At 49.8% G+C, this 19,109-nt stretch overlaps 1 protein-coding gene across 1 annotated transcript; it reads right to left on the reverse strand.

Annotated features, from left to right (window-relative positions):
* Positions 1-4,030: 4,030 nt before the first annotated feature.
* On the reverse strand, positions 4,031-17,166 carry S1pr3 (sphingosine-1-phosphate receptor 3). Its single transcript, XM_059262279.1, has 2 exons — positions 16,843-17,166; positions 4,031-7,496 (listed from the first exon to the last, which is right to left on the reverse strand). Exon 2 carries the CDS (start codon positions 7,351-7,353, stop codon positions 6,223-6,225), a length of 1,131 nt encoding a protein of 376 aa, XP_059118262.1. The 5' UTR covers positions 7,354-7,496; positions 16,843-17,166; the 3' UTR covers positions 4,031-6,222.
* Between the last annotated feature and the right edge of the window lie 1,943 nt (positions 17,167-19,109).

Genomic DNA, 19,109 nt, shown 5'->3' on the forward strand with positions numbered 1-19,109 from the left:
TAGCCAGTGGAGGGGGCAGGGAGGGGCTCCACTGCAGCCAGCATGAGTGGAAGGCTATCTCCAGTGGTTTCTGCCATGCCCTGTGTACACCCATGCATTCTCTGCAAGCTGGGACATTCTGGAGCAGAGGCTGGCGTTTATAATAAACAGTCAGAGCAGAAGGCAGATGTCAAAGCAGCAGGCTGCTTAGCCCCCACATAGATTTCAGGGCTCTGCCCTTCGAGCTCCCAACTCAGTGGGCCTAGAGCAAGGATAGCATGCTTGCATTTTCAGTATGAGGATGATGGGTATGCCTGGGGTCTCAGCTTTGACATTGACTGGTGAATGTTCTAGCCCTTCCTTGACTCTTACTGGTGGCCCCTACTCCCCTCCCCTACCCCACCTTTTATGAAGAATTTTTTCACACCACTTCATGTCTTAGATCCCAGGTCCATTCTGTGAATTTAAAAATGGAGAATTAATAAGTACTTATAACTCCCTGCAACTGTGGCTGGCAGATAAAATGCCATCTGCCAGACAAGATTTATTTATAATGGGGTTTATACATATTTATAAGTTTGCAAGCAACAAATGCACAGTTTTAAAACTGGCACATTTTATAGCAGCCAGAAAAAAAAATCTTGCAACTTTCTACCAGGTTTTTTGAGTGTGAACTGCATGTGTACGTTACACACAAACACAAACTTTCCTTGATTTGGATGGAATGTGCACCTCACTCAGCATGTGTGTGTCCACACACAGATCAACTCTTTGCTGGGTATCATGAGCCCCTGGGTTTTTCTAACATGAACAACTGTCAATCAAAATGGCACCAAGAGCTAGGGGATTAATAGACTCTCATCAGCAGACTCAAGGAGCAGGGTTCTGGGTGCTGTGGAACGTGAGACCATGGCACAAAAAGGGAAGGAATGGCTTGCAAGGAGAGTGGGGGAGGAGTGTCACTGTGGGCCATGACCGAGGGAAAGCAAGCCAGGTATAGTGATGATGTTAGTAATCCCAGCACTTGAGCGGTAGAAGCCGGAGGGCAGTCAGTGGAAGATAAGGAAGGGCAGACGTTGGATAAAAGGAAAAGAGATGAAACAACTGTAGACGCACATCTGTTCTGGCTCCAGTACTGCTCAGGCATAGCCTGACTTGGCTTGCCAGCCTTCCTGGCCACATTGGTACAGCATGTCCTATGTAGCTGGCCCTAGAGGGACTCTTGGGACAGAAAAGGAAACATAGGTGGATCTGCCCCTGTTTATAATTTAATAGGAACCCCACCCCTAACACACCTGGGGCAGTGTGAGATGTTGGCATGCGGGAGGCCTTTCAGTGCTGGTGTGCCCACATCTAGTTAGGACCCAGCAAGGGTCAGAACTGAGCTGGGGTTCTGAAGGCTTTGCACAGTAGGTGGCACTGTGGTGCCTGCAAGGCAGAAAAGTGTGCAAAAGTTCAAGATGCAACCCTGCCTGGAAACTGCTGGTGTCAGCAGGATGCTGAAGGCAGGCTGCAAGCCTGCCTTTCCTCTCACTCAGATGCCCTGGGTAAGTGAATCCCCGAGACCTCCCAAACACGTTAATTATTCTTGTCTTAGGGTAAAAGAGAGAAACCACAGGAAATGAACAGCTTTATGTGCCCATTGTGCATAAAGGACCATCCTGTGGGGTGAACCTTCTAAGGTACTGGTCATACAGTACCCACAACACTTTCCCATAACCAAAGCCACTAACACTGGAGTCAAGCGACAGCTCACAAGGCTGAATGAATGGACTAACCAAGCTTGGGCGATGAGTTTTCTTTTCTTTTCTTTTTCTTTTTTTTTTTTTTCTTTTTTAATTTTAACACTATGTGTGAGTTGCCAGTTGACTGTTCTCTGTTCAACCGACCTTTGGATATAACTTGTTTTAGAGTATTATGAAATTATGTGAGTTTCTTTGTATTCAGAATTAAACATTTGATGTTTAAAGACCCAGGATTAGGAGACAGCTCAGTATAAATGTCATGTGTAACAAGGTATTTAATAGTTTTTCAAAAGCATTTGGATGGCCATGCATATTGATATATGAGTATTTGGAAATTTTTTGTTTCTGTTAACTTTCGTGAGACAGACTGTTACTGTAGCCGCAGTCTGCCTGGGCTTATGGCCAGTCTGCGCCTTTCTTCTCTGATACTGGCATGGAATTGGCTTCCTGAGTCACCTGGGAGGAGTAGAAACACAAAACCAATTTCAAGTTTTCTGACATTTTTCTATGATAAAACTTACATGATTTGGTGAACATTCAGAGATCCCAAGATACGACAGGCAAAGGTAATTGGCTTGGACTGCCTTACCTCCAGGGACTCCATCTTGCTCTTTTGGGGAATGGTGTTGTGGCCCGTCTCATGCCCTTCACCATGGGCCTGGCACACCACACCCAAGCTTCTGGGATGACCCAGAAGTGGAGGCAGAATACAGCATCCCTCCCCATGGCCCAGATATGGCAGGTAGCAGCCAAGGGCTGTAGACAATGCTGCTCTCCTTGTTATTCCTAGGTACTGGAATATGTGCCTTCATCGTCTAGACAGCCATCCATGCATTCCGGATTCCATAGCAGCCCCTCTGAACCTCTGACTTAGACACTAAAAACATTTGGGTGATGAGGTTTGCACTTGTCCACACAGTTTCCAAAGCATGGAACCAGCGTCGTAATTAGACATTTTCTATAAAACGCACCTTGTTACAATTCTGTGAACAGCTCTTTCCCAGCACAGAAGAACCATGGCTCAAAGATTGAGAGAAGCAAACATTTTTAAATAGTTAATTGTTTCAGTGACTATAGGTGTAAGTCTGTTGGCAATAAAGGCTACTGTGAAAAGTTGTCTCCTGTTTGCGTGATGGAGCTTATGTTTGTATGGTGCCGTAATGTATGTGTAGAAGACGGAGGACAACTTGTGGGAGTCAACTGTCTCCTCCTATCATGTGGGTCCTGGGGGTCTAACTCAGGCCATCAAGTGTAGCAGCAAGTGCCATTGCCCGCTGAGCCAACTCGCCAGCCCCGAATCTTATAATGCTTCACAGAAGACAGGAGGATAGATTGAAAAGTTTTCTCTAGAAATTAAGTGTTCTGCTTTTCCTCAGAAGAAAAAATGGTGACTTTGGCAGAAACACTTCAAAAGATTCACACTGACTTTGCGATCTGGAACACAGATGGCTGTGGGCAGGTCAGAGGTGAGAGACAGTGGGAAGGCTGCCTTGGGGACCTTCAGCTACAAGTTATAACAACTGTAGTCTCCAGAACAACATGCCAAACATGGATTCTCTTTGTCTGGCATCCAGGTTAGAGGCTAAAAGTTACCACTTATAAGACAGAGAGCCAGTTCCAAGGGATGGTGCTGACCTGCTTGCCCGCCTTGCACAGCATTGGCAAACACCACCCAGTCTGATGCTCTGCTCAGACAATGTTTCTATTTTTTATTTTGTAATTTCTCCCCTATAGAGGGGCTATTACCATTCTTCCAAACATGGGATCTAGGCTGGGAATGGCTCCATGGGGATGCCTTCTACCTACATAAAAGCCTCACTCGGCAGTTTGTGTCTGTAATCCCAGCAGGAGGAAGACAGATCGCAGGGGCTTGCTGGCTAGTCAGTCTAGCGAAACAGGCGGCTTCAGGTTCAGTGAGAGACTCTGTCTCAAAAAATAAGATGGAGAGCAACAGAGCAAGACACCCAACATCAACCTCTGACCTCTACTCCTGCCTGCACAATACACACATGTGCACACACATGTACACACCACAGACATACATGCTCACCACCACCACTACCAACAACAGTAAAACAGTATCTCCCCAGACTGGTATCCATAGCATCCAGCACACTAAAGCTTCATTGTAACATCACTTACGAGATGGGGCTGGGGGATAATGGGACACAGTGACTGGGTTACTAAATGTGGTTTATTCCTGAAATGCTGTGAGACCAGGTACCAAGGGAGAAGCAAGACCACCCCCTTATACCCTCAAGTGTCTCTTGTGAAACAATAAAAGTCTACCACACAGACCCCAAGAATGGGTTTTATATGAAGTCTTTTAGTTTTATTAATTATTAATAAACATAAACTGCAAGTAGTAAAGGTTGCTCACAGCCCTGGGTGGGCCCCAGGTTCTCTGGTGGCAGGTCACTTGTTTCTGACCGTCAGGGTGAGGGTTGCACACACTCAACGTCTAAATGCTGTACAGGTAGGTGGCCAGCTAGTGAAGCAGTGAACACCGGCACCACAGGTGATCCACCAGTTTTGAGTATATCAAGTGAGCACAATTAGATTTTAGTGTATTTTTAAGTTCAATTGCTTCAAAGTCTGTCATGCTACAAATGGTGTTGCCTCCTAGCAGGAATGGTAGGCATGGCTCCCAGCAGGGGCTGCCAAGTGGAAACAGCCACAGGAGGATATCACCAGCCAGGGCCATGCAAAATGTGTTATTGATATTAGTGACCCAGGTCCATCCTCAAGGCACAAAGGTGCATGTCCTCCAGCCCTTCTGTTCCCACCTCAATTCTGCCACACACTGGTCTATTTTTTTTTCGTTTTTGCTTTTTTTGTTTGTTTGTTTGTTTTGTTTTCCTTAGCCTGACACTTTTTCATGCTTTCCTTTCCCAGAAATGCCTTGGATTGTCAATGCTTGTGACAAGAGAATAGGTTCTTTTTTTTCTCAGTGATGTAGAGAAGAGCACAGAGCAACGCTCCAGCAGAACATCTTCTCGGCAGCGTGCTGTATCCACCAGGAGTGACGTGAAAGAAACTCTTTAGTCAATCAGCTCATGGTTACCTAGGATCCCTAAGCAAGAACAAATGCCATCAGGTAACCACCAAGAGTAAAATCAGCTTACAAAGGCTCCTGGTGTGTGAAGGCAGGGTTCGTAAGGTAATGGTCTCTGACGCTAATCAACTTACAGGGAGCTCTGACATGAGGTTCCCCCCAAGTGAGAGTCCTTTGGAAGGCTTCTCTGGGAGCATGGGTGCTGGCCAGCCCACTAGACACACCGACGACGACGACATTCCATCTGTGTGGCCTGTGGCTGGAATCCTTGGGGAGGGGCAGTTCAGAGGTGCCGTCTGAGCGCTTCCTTTACAAAGTGGACAAAGGAATGCAGGTCCAAGTGGTGGGGGCATCCGCCATAAGGGAATGACGATGCTTCTTTCTGAAGAATGTGCAAATAGCCATGTCATACCTCCTAGCCTGGCAGAGTCCTCTCACTGAATGGTCCTGGTCAGGGCTCACGTTGAGGGAGTTGAGAAGCTTTGCTGGTAGCTCCAGCTCCTTGCCAGTGACAGCAAAGGGGACGTTTGACATCGAACTTTTCTATGTAGAATTGAACTCAGCATCATCCAGCTGAAGGCTGGCTTGTAAACCTCACTGCTGGCAGCTCCCACATGCAGCAGACTGACTCCCTTGGAAAGGAGACCCACAGTGGAGAGCACCTTACCTCTCCTTATGGGCTCTTTCCTTAGTGGGTTCTGAGAGAGCCTAGCTGGCTTTTCTGTGATGTTCAGAAATGCCCAAATTATCACATAATTTGGCTTTCAGATGTGCTTAAGCTTATGCATGGGACACAAGAGAGAGGGACCCACACATCTGGGCTTCTCTTTGGTGAGGCTTTTGAGGACACAGAGCTTTAGTAACTTTTCACTACTATGAGCTAAAACGCCAATGCTAGAGGACTGGGAGGGGCACATCACCTTAGCATGTGGTGGTGACCTTGAACCTGGTAGAGCAGTGGGGGCAGGTTTGGAGAAACAGTTCCATAATGCACGGAGGACTGGCACTTCATGTGGGTTCTACCTGGGAAAACCTGGTGTACACATCCTAGGCAACACAGAAGCAGACAAACACATACACGAGCACCCATTCTGTGAAAAAATAAATGTAGTGTGAAAATAACAAAACATCATCCCAAGGTGCACTGTGCATAGCACATCACCACCTGCCCTCTGGCACCTGGACCAGGGAAAGTGGCATCCAAAGGCAGTGGATGATATCAGCAGCTTGGTACATTCAGAAGGATGGAGCCTGCATGCAACAGACAAGGCACGTCCATATCCAGGCTGAAATGTGTTGATGGTTCCTTGGGTCTCCTCCTCAGAAGATGCCCACACTGTGGCCACATCAAGCAGACCTCCAAAGTCAAGGTCTCTAAGAGCCCACATGGAAGTAACACATGCAATAAATAAGTGTGCTGCAGAGCTGGCCCTTTGGAGATGGTCACTTGCAGAGGACCCCATTTTGAAGTGGTCTGTTTCTGTCAGTGATGCAGGAAGAGGTGGCCACATGGGGCACATCTTCCTTGACCTTTGGGGAATGGCTGCTGTTGTTACTGGAGCTTGATTTACTTCTGCTTGGGTCAAGCGCAGGCTGCATGGGTGAGGCCTGGGTCCCGTTGCCCCTGACTAGACAGCCACACACCAGTCGGAAGAAGGCACGCCGCATCTCTTTGCTGGCCAGAGTGTAGATGACAGGGTTCATGGCGGAGTTGAGGACAGCCAGCATGATGAACCACTGGCTCTTGAACAGGATGGAACACTCCTTCACCCTGCAGGCCACATCAATGAGGAAGAGGATGAAAATGGGGGACCAACAGGCTATGAACACGCTCACCACTATCACCACGGTCCGCAGCAGGGCCATGGATCTCTCGGAGTTATGGTTGGCCACCCTTCGGCTGCTGGACTTAACCAGGAAGTAGATGCGCGCGTACAGGATGACGATGGTCACTAGAATGGCTGTGAAGATGCTGATGAGGAAGGCGATGTACTTCTTGGAGTAGAGGGGCAAGATGGTAGAGCAATCAGGAAAGTTCTCCAGGCAGTTCCAGCCCAGGATGGGCAGGGCGCCCAGCGAGAAGGCAATCAGCCAGCACATCCCAATCAGAAGAAACACGCGGTGTTTCTTGTTGGCGTCATAGGGCCTCATCTTGATCATGGTCAGGTGCCGCTCAATGGCAATGGCCAATAAGCTGCAGGTGGACGCGCCGAGGGCCACGAACATACTGCCCTCCCTGAGGAACCACACTGTCGGAGACAGGCTGAACGTCTTCCTGCCCGACATCAGAATGTTGACCTTGTAGGCTATGCCGGCCAGCAGGTCGCAGAGAGCCAAGTTGCCGATGAAAAAGTACATGCGGTTGTGAAATTTATTGTTTTTCCAGATGGCAATCAAAACCATCAGGTTCTCCAAGACGATGAAGCTACAGGTGACCAAGAAGAGGACGGTGGTGACGAGGGTTCCACCGTCAGGGGGGTCCTGCCTGCCTGCTAGCTTCCCTACGTAATCGTAATGTTTCCGGAGAGTATCATTCCCGAAGATGGGCTGGTGGTCCTGCGCATGCGTAGCCATGACTGTCTATAGACAGATGGTTACCTCAACAGTCCACGAGAGGGCGCTCCAGGAACGTTCATTTCAAGGAACAATTGGGACCGTGGTGGTGGATTCGGGAAGGCGTGCAAGCCTGGATCCAGCAAGAGTGCAGAAAAAAGGCTCTGTAAAGAGATAAAGTAGAGGGAACCTTGGATCAAGTGATCACTATGAACTGACCGTCGGTGTGGAAAATGCTAACGCATTTGGAGGGCTGGTGTACAGGGAGAGCTTGGAACGCAGGCCAAGTTTCTAAGATAGAGACCAGGAAAAGCTGTTAGGGCCCTGCAGCTGCCAGAGAAGAAACCTCAGTGCGCGAATCTGAGAATCACGAAACCAAGGCAGAAGATGCGAGCAAGCTTCCACTTGGGAACCTCCAGGCACCAGGAAATACTGAGTTAGTTCTCACCCGCCACGTGGGAGCTGGTAAACCACTCTTCCCAGCTGCAGAGGGAGTCCGATTTTTCTCAGGATGAGAAAAAGGGAGGGGAGAAGGGAGAGAGGAAGGAAGGACAGAGGGGAGAAGGAGAGGTAGGAAAGGAGGGGTAGAGAAAATCAGGACACGGTAGGGGGAATGAATGGTGTCTGAAGGAGTTCTGAGTCCTCCCTGATGAGTTTTGGAGTGACACCATGGGAAGCATCTCATACTTCCTTGGACCAAATCCCTTGAGGTCTGGAGGGCCTTTGGCCCACCTGGCAGAGAGCCTTACAGCCTGACCACACAGGCCGGGCAGGAAGGGCAGCCTGAGGCTGAACAAGAACCCTGAGGCCACTGCACTGAGCAGAACCCGGGGAGGAAGGACTGTGGACTGGCCTGGAAGCTCCCGCGGAGGTTAAGGCAGAAAGGGAGGAAATTACATGAACTTTGAGTATGGCTTGAAATGCAGAGGTCTGCGCTGGGAGTATTAGTTAGCATATTCACAAGGCCTGTGAATAGAAGAAAGGACATGCACAGGATTGCTGTGAAGGTCTTTAATGCAAGCACCGGGCCCTCAAGAAATTGTGTGTGTGTGTGTGTGTGTGTGTGTGTGTGTGTGTGTGTGTGTTGCAAATGCATGCATGTGTGTGCCCCTGCATGTGTGTGTCACTGAACCTGGAGCTTACCCATGCAGCCATGTTGGCTGACCACTGAGCTCCAGGCATCCTCCTGTCTATCTGCCCACGACACTAGGATTATAGGTGCCTGCCACCAGACTAGCTTTCCACGTGGGTGCTGGGGGCCTGAACTCAAGTTCATGCTTACATGGTAAGCACTTTACTAACAGCCACTCCCCAGTCCTGCCCACTGGCCCTCGGATGCGTTAACCTGGCTTGTGGCTCATCTCCATCCGACCGCATGGTTCTGAGGCTCTGCAGCTGAGCTGTGAAGGCTTGATTCCCACAGATTTCCCATTCATTCTTCATTTGTAGTTGACACACATAATTGTACGTATTTGCCGGTGCGGTGTGGTGATATGTGTATACCGTGGGTAATAATCAAAGCATAGCCATTAGCGTCCTTACCTCCTTAAATGTTTGCAAGTTTGAAACCCCTGTCTTTGAATTCTTTATTGTTATGAACCCAAGCCAACTCACTCTGCTGCAGAACTCTAGAACTGACTCCTCTGTCCAGCTGTGTCTAACCTCTTCCTGTTCCTCCCAACCCCCTTTCTAGACTCACCTATTTTAAGTTAAAGTTACTGGGTTCTTAAATGTCCAATGAGGTCCAAGTGGAGTGAGTTGAAAACAGCCCACTTTTTGTCCACAGTGAGCGTTTGTTCACAGTGTTTAAGTTCCAGCCCTAAATTTGGTTCCTAGACACATGGACGAACACAGTAGGACCTCACCCACCACCAGGAGTTTCTTCCACAGGTCTGCAGTGACTTTAATCCCTGAAGGATACCAGTGGTTCCTCCATGGGTGGTGCTAGGGGGCTGAGAAGAAAAAGTGACCACAGAAGGGCTCTGCACCCCTGGGACCCCTTTGGGAGCAGTGGACGGTGCAAGCCTTTCCTTTCTCCACCACTTGGGAGGCCTAGTGGGCGACATTGGGAAGAGGAGGCCCATGGCTTCTTGGCAGAGACATCTTCTAGTTCCTGGCCCTCAAAGACATCTGCTATTCTGGAATCCCCAGGAACTGTCTGAATTCATGTCTACATTCTACCTGGAACGGCCCTTGGCCTAGGCCAGCTCTGAGAGTTGCCTGGGACCACAGAGGGAGTGGGTGAAGTGCAGCTTGAGTGCTGCCTGCTGGCTGGTGGAACGCTTTGCGCTGCCTTCTTTTAACTTCAGAGAGCTGCTCTGAGGATGAGATGCCAGTGACACAGAGGGGCTCACCTGTCAGGACCCCTGTCATCCATTGAGCCCCGTCTCACCCCAACCAGGCTCCCCACTGCTCTTCTAAAGCTTCTCCCTGAGGCAGGCAGGACAATTCTGCAAGTCCCTTTCTACTCTTAACCACCCTGGTGGTGGTGATGGCGGTGGTGTGGTAGTGATGGTGGTGGTGGTGGTGTGGTGGTGGTGGTGTGGTGGTGGTGGTGGTGGTGGTGGTGGTGGTGGTGGTGGTGGTGGTGATGAGGGTGGTAGTGGTTGTTCTCGTGCTTTTTTTTTGACGGAAGGGATCATGTAACCTAGCCTGACCTAGCAGTTGCTATGATAACCTTGAACTTCTGACCCTCCTGCCTCTGCCTCCCAAGTGCTGAGAATACAAGCTGGAGCCACCGGACTCAGTTTTATGCCAGGGATTGAACTCACAGTCTCTTGACTGCTAAATGAGCACTCGCCCCCAGCCCACCCCTCCAGATTTTTATTTAAATCTTGTCTGTCACATTCTACTCATCTTACGGCATCTTCTAGGGTCACAGCAGCTCTCATGACCTTTCCTTGAGGCTGCCGTCACTTTAAGAAAAACATTGCAAGCTCTCATTTGAAGACTGGAAATTAGAAGCAGCCATGGTTTTCTGAGATCCAACAACATATCCAACAAAATCAACTTGGGGAAAGAAGGGTTTATTTGGCTCCCGGGTCAAGGGTGTGGTCCACCGTGGCAGGGAAGGCATGACGGTCACATTGCATGTAGTCAGGAAGCAGAGAGAGATGACTGCTGGTGTTCAGCTGGCATTCTTATTCAGTCCGGGACCCCGCCCCATGGAACGGTGCTGCCCACACATTTCAATTAACCTGATCTAGAAAACAGCCGTGCCCAGAAGTTTGTTTCCATGATGATTCTAAATGCCATCGAGTTGATAGTCAAGATTAGATACCAAAGGCAGGAAACGTCATCATCATGACCAGTGCCCAGCCCCATGTCCTGTGAGGGCTGTCCCTGTCACAGTAGCCATCACGCTATGTTCCTCCCACACTATGCTCTGTCCCCATCACGTGACTAGCTGTGCCACCCACAATGCCACAATGCCCAGGTTTGTCTCAAAATGTCCCTGGGCTATCTGCTCTGCAATCAGGGGTTTCTGTCCCAGGATGGACACCCTGTGTCTGAAGCCCTGGATCACAGCGCAGGTGGAAACTGATTCTCAGCTCCAGGTTTCTTGTTCTAGGGAAGATGTGAAAACTTAGAGTAACCTTTGCGTATGTGTGGGCACACACATGTGGAAGCCAGGGGTCAATCTCAGGTGTGGTCCTCAGATGCTGTCTACCTTGGGTGTTTGTTTATTTGTTTGTTTTGAGATGAGGTCTCTCAATGGTCTGGAACTTGCCTAGAAGCCTTGACTGGCTGGCCAAAAAGTCCCAGGAATCCTCCTGTCCCCGTGTCCCCAGCACTGGGATTACAGGCATGCACCACCATACCCTTCTTTTTCACTTGAGTTCTGGGACTGGAACTCAGCTTCTCATGCGTGAGAGGCGGACGAGCATTTCACCAACGGAGCCATCTGCCCAGCCCTTGGGATATTCTTACACTAACTCAGCTGTCTCCTGTGCCTCGCTTTCCCAACCTCCCACAGCACTCGACACACCTCATCGCTCCCTGGGAAGTTGGGGCTTTGGCCTCAAGTGTGAGCAGAGGGGACGAGAGCCCCTTGAAATCACCGATCTGGACTCCATCTAGGAGGAACAGAAGGTGAAAAACCGGGGATCTCAGCGAGAGCACATAGACGGTTGAGCAGAGTGAGAGAGAAACAGGTGAACAGTGAAGCAAACACCTAACAATTAAATAACCACAATAAAGATAGCAGGCGTGCCAGGACCTGCGAAGGCCAAAGGCCTGTAGGCTAACCCACTTTGCCACTAAAGCCTGGACGATGGTTCCCCTTAATTAAAACTCCTCTCTCAAGCGGCTGAGATTTTACATAACATATTCTGTTGAAGATGAGTCTCTGCATTTACAATCTGAAGCTGTCACATTGGGACCTAAACATGTATTTTCTCTGGTTTATCAGTATCATAAAGCTGGCCATATCCTGGGAGCTAAGTCCAGGACTAAACACCAGATGATTTGGGATACATCTGGATGTCACTGTGCATGGCAGCAGCAGGACACAGGAGCTCTTCCCTCTGTCCCCAAGGGGTGCCACCCACAGACCTCCACTTTGCTAGAAGAAAGCCTGAGCCTTGGGTATCAGTGAGCTCTTTTCAATATTGCCACCCAGTCACCACAGGAGTGCACCAGGAAGCCAACCTGACCCACACCACACAACCAAAACACCTGAGACCAGCACTCAGATCAGCAATAGGCCACCAGGAGTCTCTACTGGTCACCTAGCATGACCACTGTCTGGGTTCCCCAGCCCGCGTGAATTTATACCGTTTCTTTCAGTATATAAATGAACTCATGGGATACTCCATACCTGGCGTGTTTTCCTCCCCAGGATGCTCATGTGAACCAGGCTTGCGGATGCAGCCAAATCCTTCTTGCTCTCAATCCGTTGTGTGTCTGCACATCACCCTCTATTGGATCTGACTTACAGACAAGGGCAATTTCTCCCATGGCCAAGTGTTGTTTCTCACACATTCTTTTGGTGAACAGATGCCTTCATCTTTACCGGCCGCCCTTGGTTTCTAAGGGGCACACTGGTATAAAGGGTGGGCTGTAACCATGACCCAGAAGTGCTGGTCTCTCTGTCCAGCTCTGACTGTGAAACGGATCAAGGTACCTCCATTGAAGACAAGGTGGATGCAGCAGGCCGTCTTGCATCCTACTTTGGGGAAGCAATGACTGTGTAAATTGGACTGCTGATTCATTTCCCTTGGAAAGAAAGGAAGCTCCTGGGCTGTGGAGATGGCTCAGAGGGGAAGGCACTTTCTGCACAGGCTGAGAGCCTGGGTTTGAATCCCCAGGTGGCTTGTAAAGCCAGGCATGATAGTGCATTTCTGAAATCCCAGCACTCCCACACTAGATAGGAGACAGAAGAATACCCAGATTTGCCAGCAGATGGGCTAGCCTAGTATACATAGCAGTGAACAACAAAGGAGACCCTGTCTCAAACAAGATAGGGGACAAGGACTGACACCCAAGGTTGTCCCTTAACCTCCACACACATGCTGGCATACATGAGCGCACGCACACGTGTGTGTGTGTGTGTGTGTGTGTGTGTGTGTATGTGTGTGTGTGTGTGTGAGAGAGAGAGAGAGAGAGAGAGAGAGAGGGAGAGAGAGAGAGAGAGAGCGCGCACACACACACACACACACACACACACACACACCACTCATACAGGATTTTTTTTTTTATATATAAAGAAATCTGATGTTGAGATTGTGGTCATACACAGACTAGTGAGTGTGTCTTCTAAAATGTGAGGCACATTCCACAGGTAGAGAGGTCCCCCTGAGCTCTAGGGGAGAGGGCTCCCTCAGCAGCTCTGGTCCCAGCACAGATTCCTCTGCAACCCCCTGCCTGTGTTCACCAGCTCACTGCCAAGGTTTGCACTAGCCAGCACTCTGACCCGCCTGCAGAGGCCTCACTCCCCTCTCCTGGCCCCCTCTCATCTCATCGGGACTAAGCTGGAGTCCTCAGTCACTCTGTGCTTAGTGGGAGCCACTGTTCACCTCTGAGCTGTCCTTGCAGCCGTCACCTGAGCCTTCTCACTTTGGCCTCATGGCACTAGGGTCACACAGCTTTCCTTGAAGCACTCTGACACCAAACATATTTTCTTTTTGCCAAGAAGGAAGGAGACGCCTTGACCAAATGGCTCCATGATGGGTGACCCCACACGAGACCTCGCCGATATTAGGCATGCCTGCCCCCCCCCAATCCAAAAGCAGCATCCCCTGGGGAAAGCGAGCCTGGGAGAGGGGTCCGATGGATTCCAGATGTGCCTTCTACCCTAGCGACTCACTTTCTCCATATGTCAGTTTAAAAAGTAAACAGACTATAAAAGGAAGGAAAAGGAGGGGGACTATTTCTGCTGTCTAGTGTTTCCCCGTCTCTTTCTCACTCCCCTCCCTCTCTCCTTCTCTTTTTTATCCTTTTCTCCTTCCTCCTTCCCTCTTTCTCTCTCGGAGAAAAAGAAATCTCTTTTGGTCAGAGGAAGAACTCCATGTCTGTAAAGACATGTCTTTCCAGAGACATCAGTGACCTCATCCTCCAAACGGAATTAAAGCATCCACTATTTGACAGTGAGCGACATTTCTTGGAAAGCCAGGGTTTGCTTCATTTTCTTTTTCTTTTACAAGAACTGAGAAATGAAATAGCCAGCGGGCCAGTTCATGGCTCCCGATCCTGGAAAGTTCCTTTGCTAATGAGTCCCCTCACTCTGGGTTTTCTGCCTTGACCTCACTCTGCCTCCAGAGACAGTCCAGGACAGAATGCACAGCCTCACACACTAAGCTCATCAGTGAAGCACCCTGTGAGATAAAGCTTACAGATGAAAGCTGGGTGAAGGCTTCCCGTATCTCCCACTTGCTTTCCTTCAAGCATGGATACAAGTCCCTCTGCCTGGTGGGGCTTTCCAGGTCCTGCTGTCTGCTGTACATATCCTTCTCATTAGCAAACAAGATGAAGTTACAGATCCAGATGCAGTCCAAGAAACCCCAGAGATGGAGGTCATGTCCCAAGAATGCTGGGTGCCGTGCGAACGTCCTGAGCCAAAAGACTCGTCTGTAAGAAGGCATCAGATTATGATGCAAGGTCTCTATATTTTTGTTCTCCTTTGCCTGCCAGTCAGTCTTATCAAATTCTCAGTAAGGGCAGGGGACCAACTTATGCTAAGCTTCCAGAAAGTGATTGTAAATATGTGGAAATAGCTTCCATCAGAAAGTTAAAGACATGCACGAACATGGGGTATCCTGCCCAGGAAGTCCATCCTGGCCATTCCATGTCACATCTAGTCCCCAAAATAGCATGTGACTTCTGAATGGACACATGGGGAAACTGAGGTTGCGGGGAGGATCATGCATTCTTAGTGGTAGATCTAGGCTAGATGCCAGGGCATCTGTTCCAGCCCATCCCTTCAGGGATTAGCTTTTTATGAGTCAGTCACTTGTCATAGGTCCCTTAACTAGGAGGTGCTAAGAGCCTCTGAAGTGTCTTGCAGCCTAATTGCTTGAAGCTACTGGAATACCAGTCTGGGAGCTTTGGCGGAATGTTTAGATAACTCCAAAGACAGGAGACTGCAAGGAATGTCCAAAGCCAAGGAGCACAGCCATCTGCTGAGCACCTCTTCCAAGGGTGGTGGAAAACCTTTTAGAATCCTATAACATGGATCCAAAATTGATAAACACGGAATTGGAAGGTAGCCATGATGAGAAGATTCAGGGACCCCAGCACCACATCCCAGCTAACACAAACAGCTTGCTTAAAAGCGGCCTCCAGCCTTTGGTAGAAAAAGGGAACACCAACATTTTCAAAATTGTGACACACTCAAATTTGTATTATTCTTGTAACAAAAATATATTCATAAACTGTAGGCATCAAGGAAGAGATCTATGGAACAAAGTGTCATGATTTCCAGAAAGAGGACCAGTCCCTGATTCATGGGAAGCAGGTCATCAGGCCAACACATAAAGCTTCGCAGGAAATGAGAGTTCCTACATCCAAATATGGTAGAAAACCAGAGGGTCGTGTAGGTAAAACAAACAAACAAACAAATCATAAAGAGCAATGACATTGGAAAGATGCTAAATGGTTATGACATCATTCTCCCTATGTTAAGGGGTCCCTAAGGGTGGGCTCTGCAGGTGGACTCTCTGGCATGTGTGAAAGCAGAGTGACACTGGCCGGATGTGATATCTGTTGGTTTGCAGATGGGAAGACCCAACATGGGATTCTATGGCAATGCAACACACCCCAGCCTGAGCTCTGTACCCCTTAAGAAGCTTACGGATCTAGATACCTCCACAGCTCCTCAAACAGCACACACACACTCACACACACATACACACACACAATACACAATACACTCTCACACATACACACTCACAACACATTCACACACTCTCATACACATACACATACACATATTCACACTCACACATACATACATACACATACACTCACATACATTCACACACACTCACACATACACATACATGCATACACATACTCACACACACTCTCCCCCCTCAACAAACACACCACCTCACCACCACCATCACCTCAAAAAACAGCCCTGATCACAGCCACGCTTGTCAGCAATTTACCTGCAGTATGTAACCCTTTACTCCACTTTCTAAGAATTACAGTTTCTTGACTCTGTCTGCCTGGTTTTCACCTATGAAGGAAGGAACTTGGAATAGATAAACTTTGTAGATGGTGATATGCAATACTGGAGATTTTTGACTGCAGAGTTTAGAATGATGAGTGACTCTGGAGTTCTCAGAGCACCAGCTCGTGGGTGGGGGTGGGGGTTCAGGGTGATGTTACTGTGATGTTCAGAGCAAAGCATTTCCTTTAAACAGCTGACAAGAAGTCCCTCTTACATCAGGAGTGTCCAAGGCCAGAGAGACAGGGACACAGAGATCATGCACAGGCACACAGTTAATAGCCGCCCTTCCCTCTGTTCTATCTCAGTTAAAAACCGACAGACCAATTTTCCCGCGGAGCCTCACTATCGCATTGCGGACACCTTTGTATTCCAGCTCCAGGCCTGACACCCCTAATTGCCTAGTTTGAGAAGTGCTAAGAAAATTGGAATTTTGTAGCTAATAAAACTTAAAAGAACGACACCCCCCCACACACACACACACCCCTGAGGGAAAAACCATACACACCCCCCATCCCCAGATTTTCTTCCCATGAGGACGTCTAATTCTGAATTAGACCAGTATAGCGAGGGAACTTGGAGAGCCGGCTCACTACGCTCAGGGATCACAAACACATCGTTTAAAAAAGCCCTGGTTGTAATGTAAAAGAATCCTATACCCCTCCATCAGCCCCGGGAGGCGGCTAGGTCACCGGAGTGAATGGCCTGGAGAAGAGGAGGAGGTGGCCCGATGCGAGGCATTCGCGAGCCCAGGTCGTGGTGCCCCGACTTGGTTAGAATTTTATCCGAAAAGTGGTCCGAGTAGACCCGGAACCGCTCCAGCCGGATCCCCCGCTCACCTCGGTCGGCAAAGCGCATCTGGGCTGGCTGCATGCTGCGGTGTCTTAGCTAAGACTCCAGGCTCGGGGCTCCGGAGGTCGCTCGTGGCCTCAGGTTTCCCCCGTCGTTCAGTCACCTCGCTCAGCACCCGGACCTTGTCGCCTTCCTCTGAATTCGCTCACCCAGACTCTGCCCCAGAGGATCCGAAGGCAAACTTTTGCAACGACTCTCCGGGGCGGGGCCCAGAGTCACCCCGCCTCCTGCCGCCCCTAACCCAAGCTTTGGCGGGCTAGTCCCCTGCTACATCGAGGTCCCCAGCCACGTCTCCGCCCCGGGCCAGGTCCCCGCCCAGCCTCTCTGCCAGTCTGCGGCACCCGGACGGTCAGGACCCATGACTGGGCTGTCAGGACCCATTACTGGGGCTCTTCACTCCTTTGGACTCCCCTGCTCTTATTCCTTTAACGCTAACACACACAAAGATCCTGGAACCTGACCTCAGGGTCCTGTTTCTATCCCGCAAATTCTCCGTGCTCCAGGACCCAGCAGCTGCAGAAATGGATGCAGAGCTGGCCTTGAGTAGTCTGCCTAGGTGGCCAGGAGGATTTGGGCGGATCCGTATTAATACTGTTACTCCCCTCAAGATGACTAGTGTTAACCATACTGTCTTTAACGTCATGGTCTTGATAGGGACCAGTTCAGTCTGAAATTGACTGACTGCCAGCTTGAGCTGATAAGCTAAGCCTTCTGCCCCCTCTGGGCCCCCACCCCCACCTCATCATCCCTCTACCAGCTGCAAGGCAGGGACTCCCCACCCCTGCCCGCCACATGTGCCTGAGACCTGGCCCCGAAGTCTTGCCCACCTTAGCTCACCTCTATCACACCCCAGCCTACTCCTGTGCTGGGGGGGGGGGGGCGCAAGCCTCACCTGCCATGTGGGGAGAAATGAGAATCTTTGGAAGGGAACTGCTCAATTACAAAGGAGATTTAAAAGTTCTTTAATCCCAGCACTCGGGAGGCAGAGCCAGGCGGATCTCTGTGAGTTCGAGGCCAGCCTGGGCTACCAAGTGAGTTCCAGGAAAGGCGCAAAGCTACACAGAGAAACCCTGTCTCGAAAAACCAAAAAAAAAAAAAAAAGTTCTCCAGACCAGTTTGTAGAGGGAGTAAGGAGAGGAAGCCGAGCTAAATTCCTGAGCAGGCAGAGTCCAGGCCTGTTACCTTCTCTCAAGTGCTTTCTTGCCTGTAGAAGATGAATTTGGAGCAGGAAGCTGCTTACTTGGGGTTCATCTGGCATGTGAAGGTAGAACTTGCCTGGCCTTGGCCTTCTCTGTTGCCTGGTGAGAAACACAAGCCCTCAGGGTCATGAGCCCTGCCTTGGCTGCTCAGTGGCAGCATGATTCCCCTGAGCTCTGGATCTACTTGCCTAGCCTTCCAAATTTGCTTAGTGTCTTGGACACAGCAGGGAGAAGCTATTTCTCTCCTCAAGTGCAATGGGAATGAGTGTGTCTCAGTGTGTTTGACTCCTACAACACCCCGCTAAAGAAGGAAGAGGCGGCTGCAGTTCAAGATGCTTCTGTAGCTCTTTCTACAGCCACTTCCTGTGGCCAGGGGAAGTGCACAGCATCTTGGCCACTGTGTAACCCCACCAAAGGGTCCAGTCCTCTGTTTCCCACTGTGCCACCATCACGGCCATCGCTGATAGAGGTGCATTTTTATAGCATCTGCATCTCCAATCCCCAGGAAAGCTCCTGATAGAACAGGGTGACCCTGAGACCCTGTGGCATCCTCCAGCACCAGCCTCAGGAATCAGTCTCCCAAGCCTGAGAGCTACGAGGAATTTTACTGCTAACGACGGGCTTTCCTAAGAGTGATTTCACCCAGAGCATCCTGGAAGTCTCCCTGAAACCTGTATTTCAATGAAGCCTTTTATCCCTCAAAGATTCCTAGCCAGAAGCAGCTGTCTTCCCAATTCAGGCCTGATAGAGTCCCCACCCTGTCTGCTGGAGGGCCTACCTCACCCCTGTCTGCTGTGATGGAGATCCTACCTCACCCCTGTCTGCTGTGATGGAGGTCCTACCTCACCCCTGTCTGCTGTGATGGAGGTCCTACCTCACCCCTGTCTGCTGTGATGGAGGTCCTACCTCACCCCTGTCTGCTGTGATGGAGGTCCTACCTCACCCCTGTCTGCTGTGATGGAGGTCTTTACTCTGTCTACTGTGCTAGAAACCTTACCTCTGCTGTTCTGTATCTGGAATTTAAGCTCAGACACTCAACTCCCACAATGGGTCTC

This window comes from Peromyscus eremicus, chromosome 5 (genome assembly GCF_949786415.1).
Source record: "Peromyscus eremicus chromosome 5, PerEre_H2_v1, whole genome shotgun sequence".
Taxonomy (NCBI): Eukaryota; Metazoa; Chordata; class Mammalia; order Rodentia; family Cricetidae; genus Peromyscus; species Peromyscus eremicus.

What these genes read in the sequence shown, in the direction of transcription:
- S1pr3 (XM_059262279.1), bottom strand. Translation starts at nt 7,353, where the DNA reads ATGGCTACGCATGCGCAGGACCACCAGCCCATCTTCGGGAATGATACT.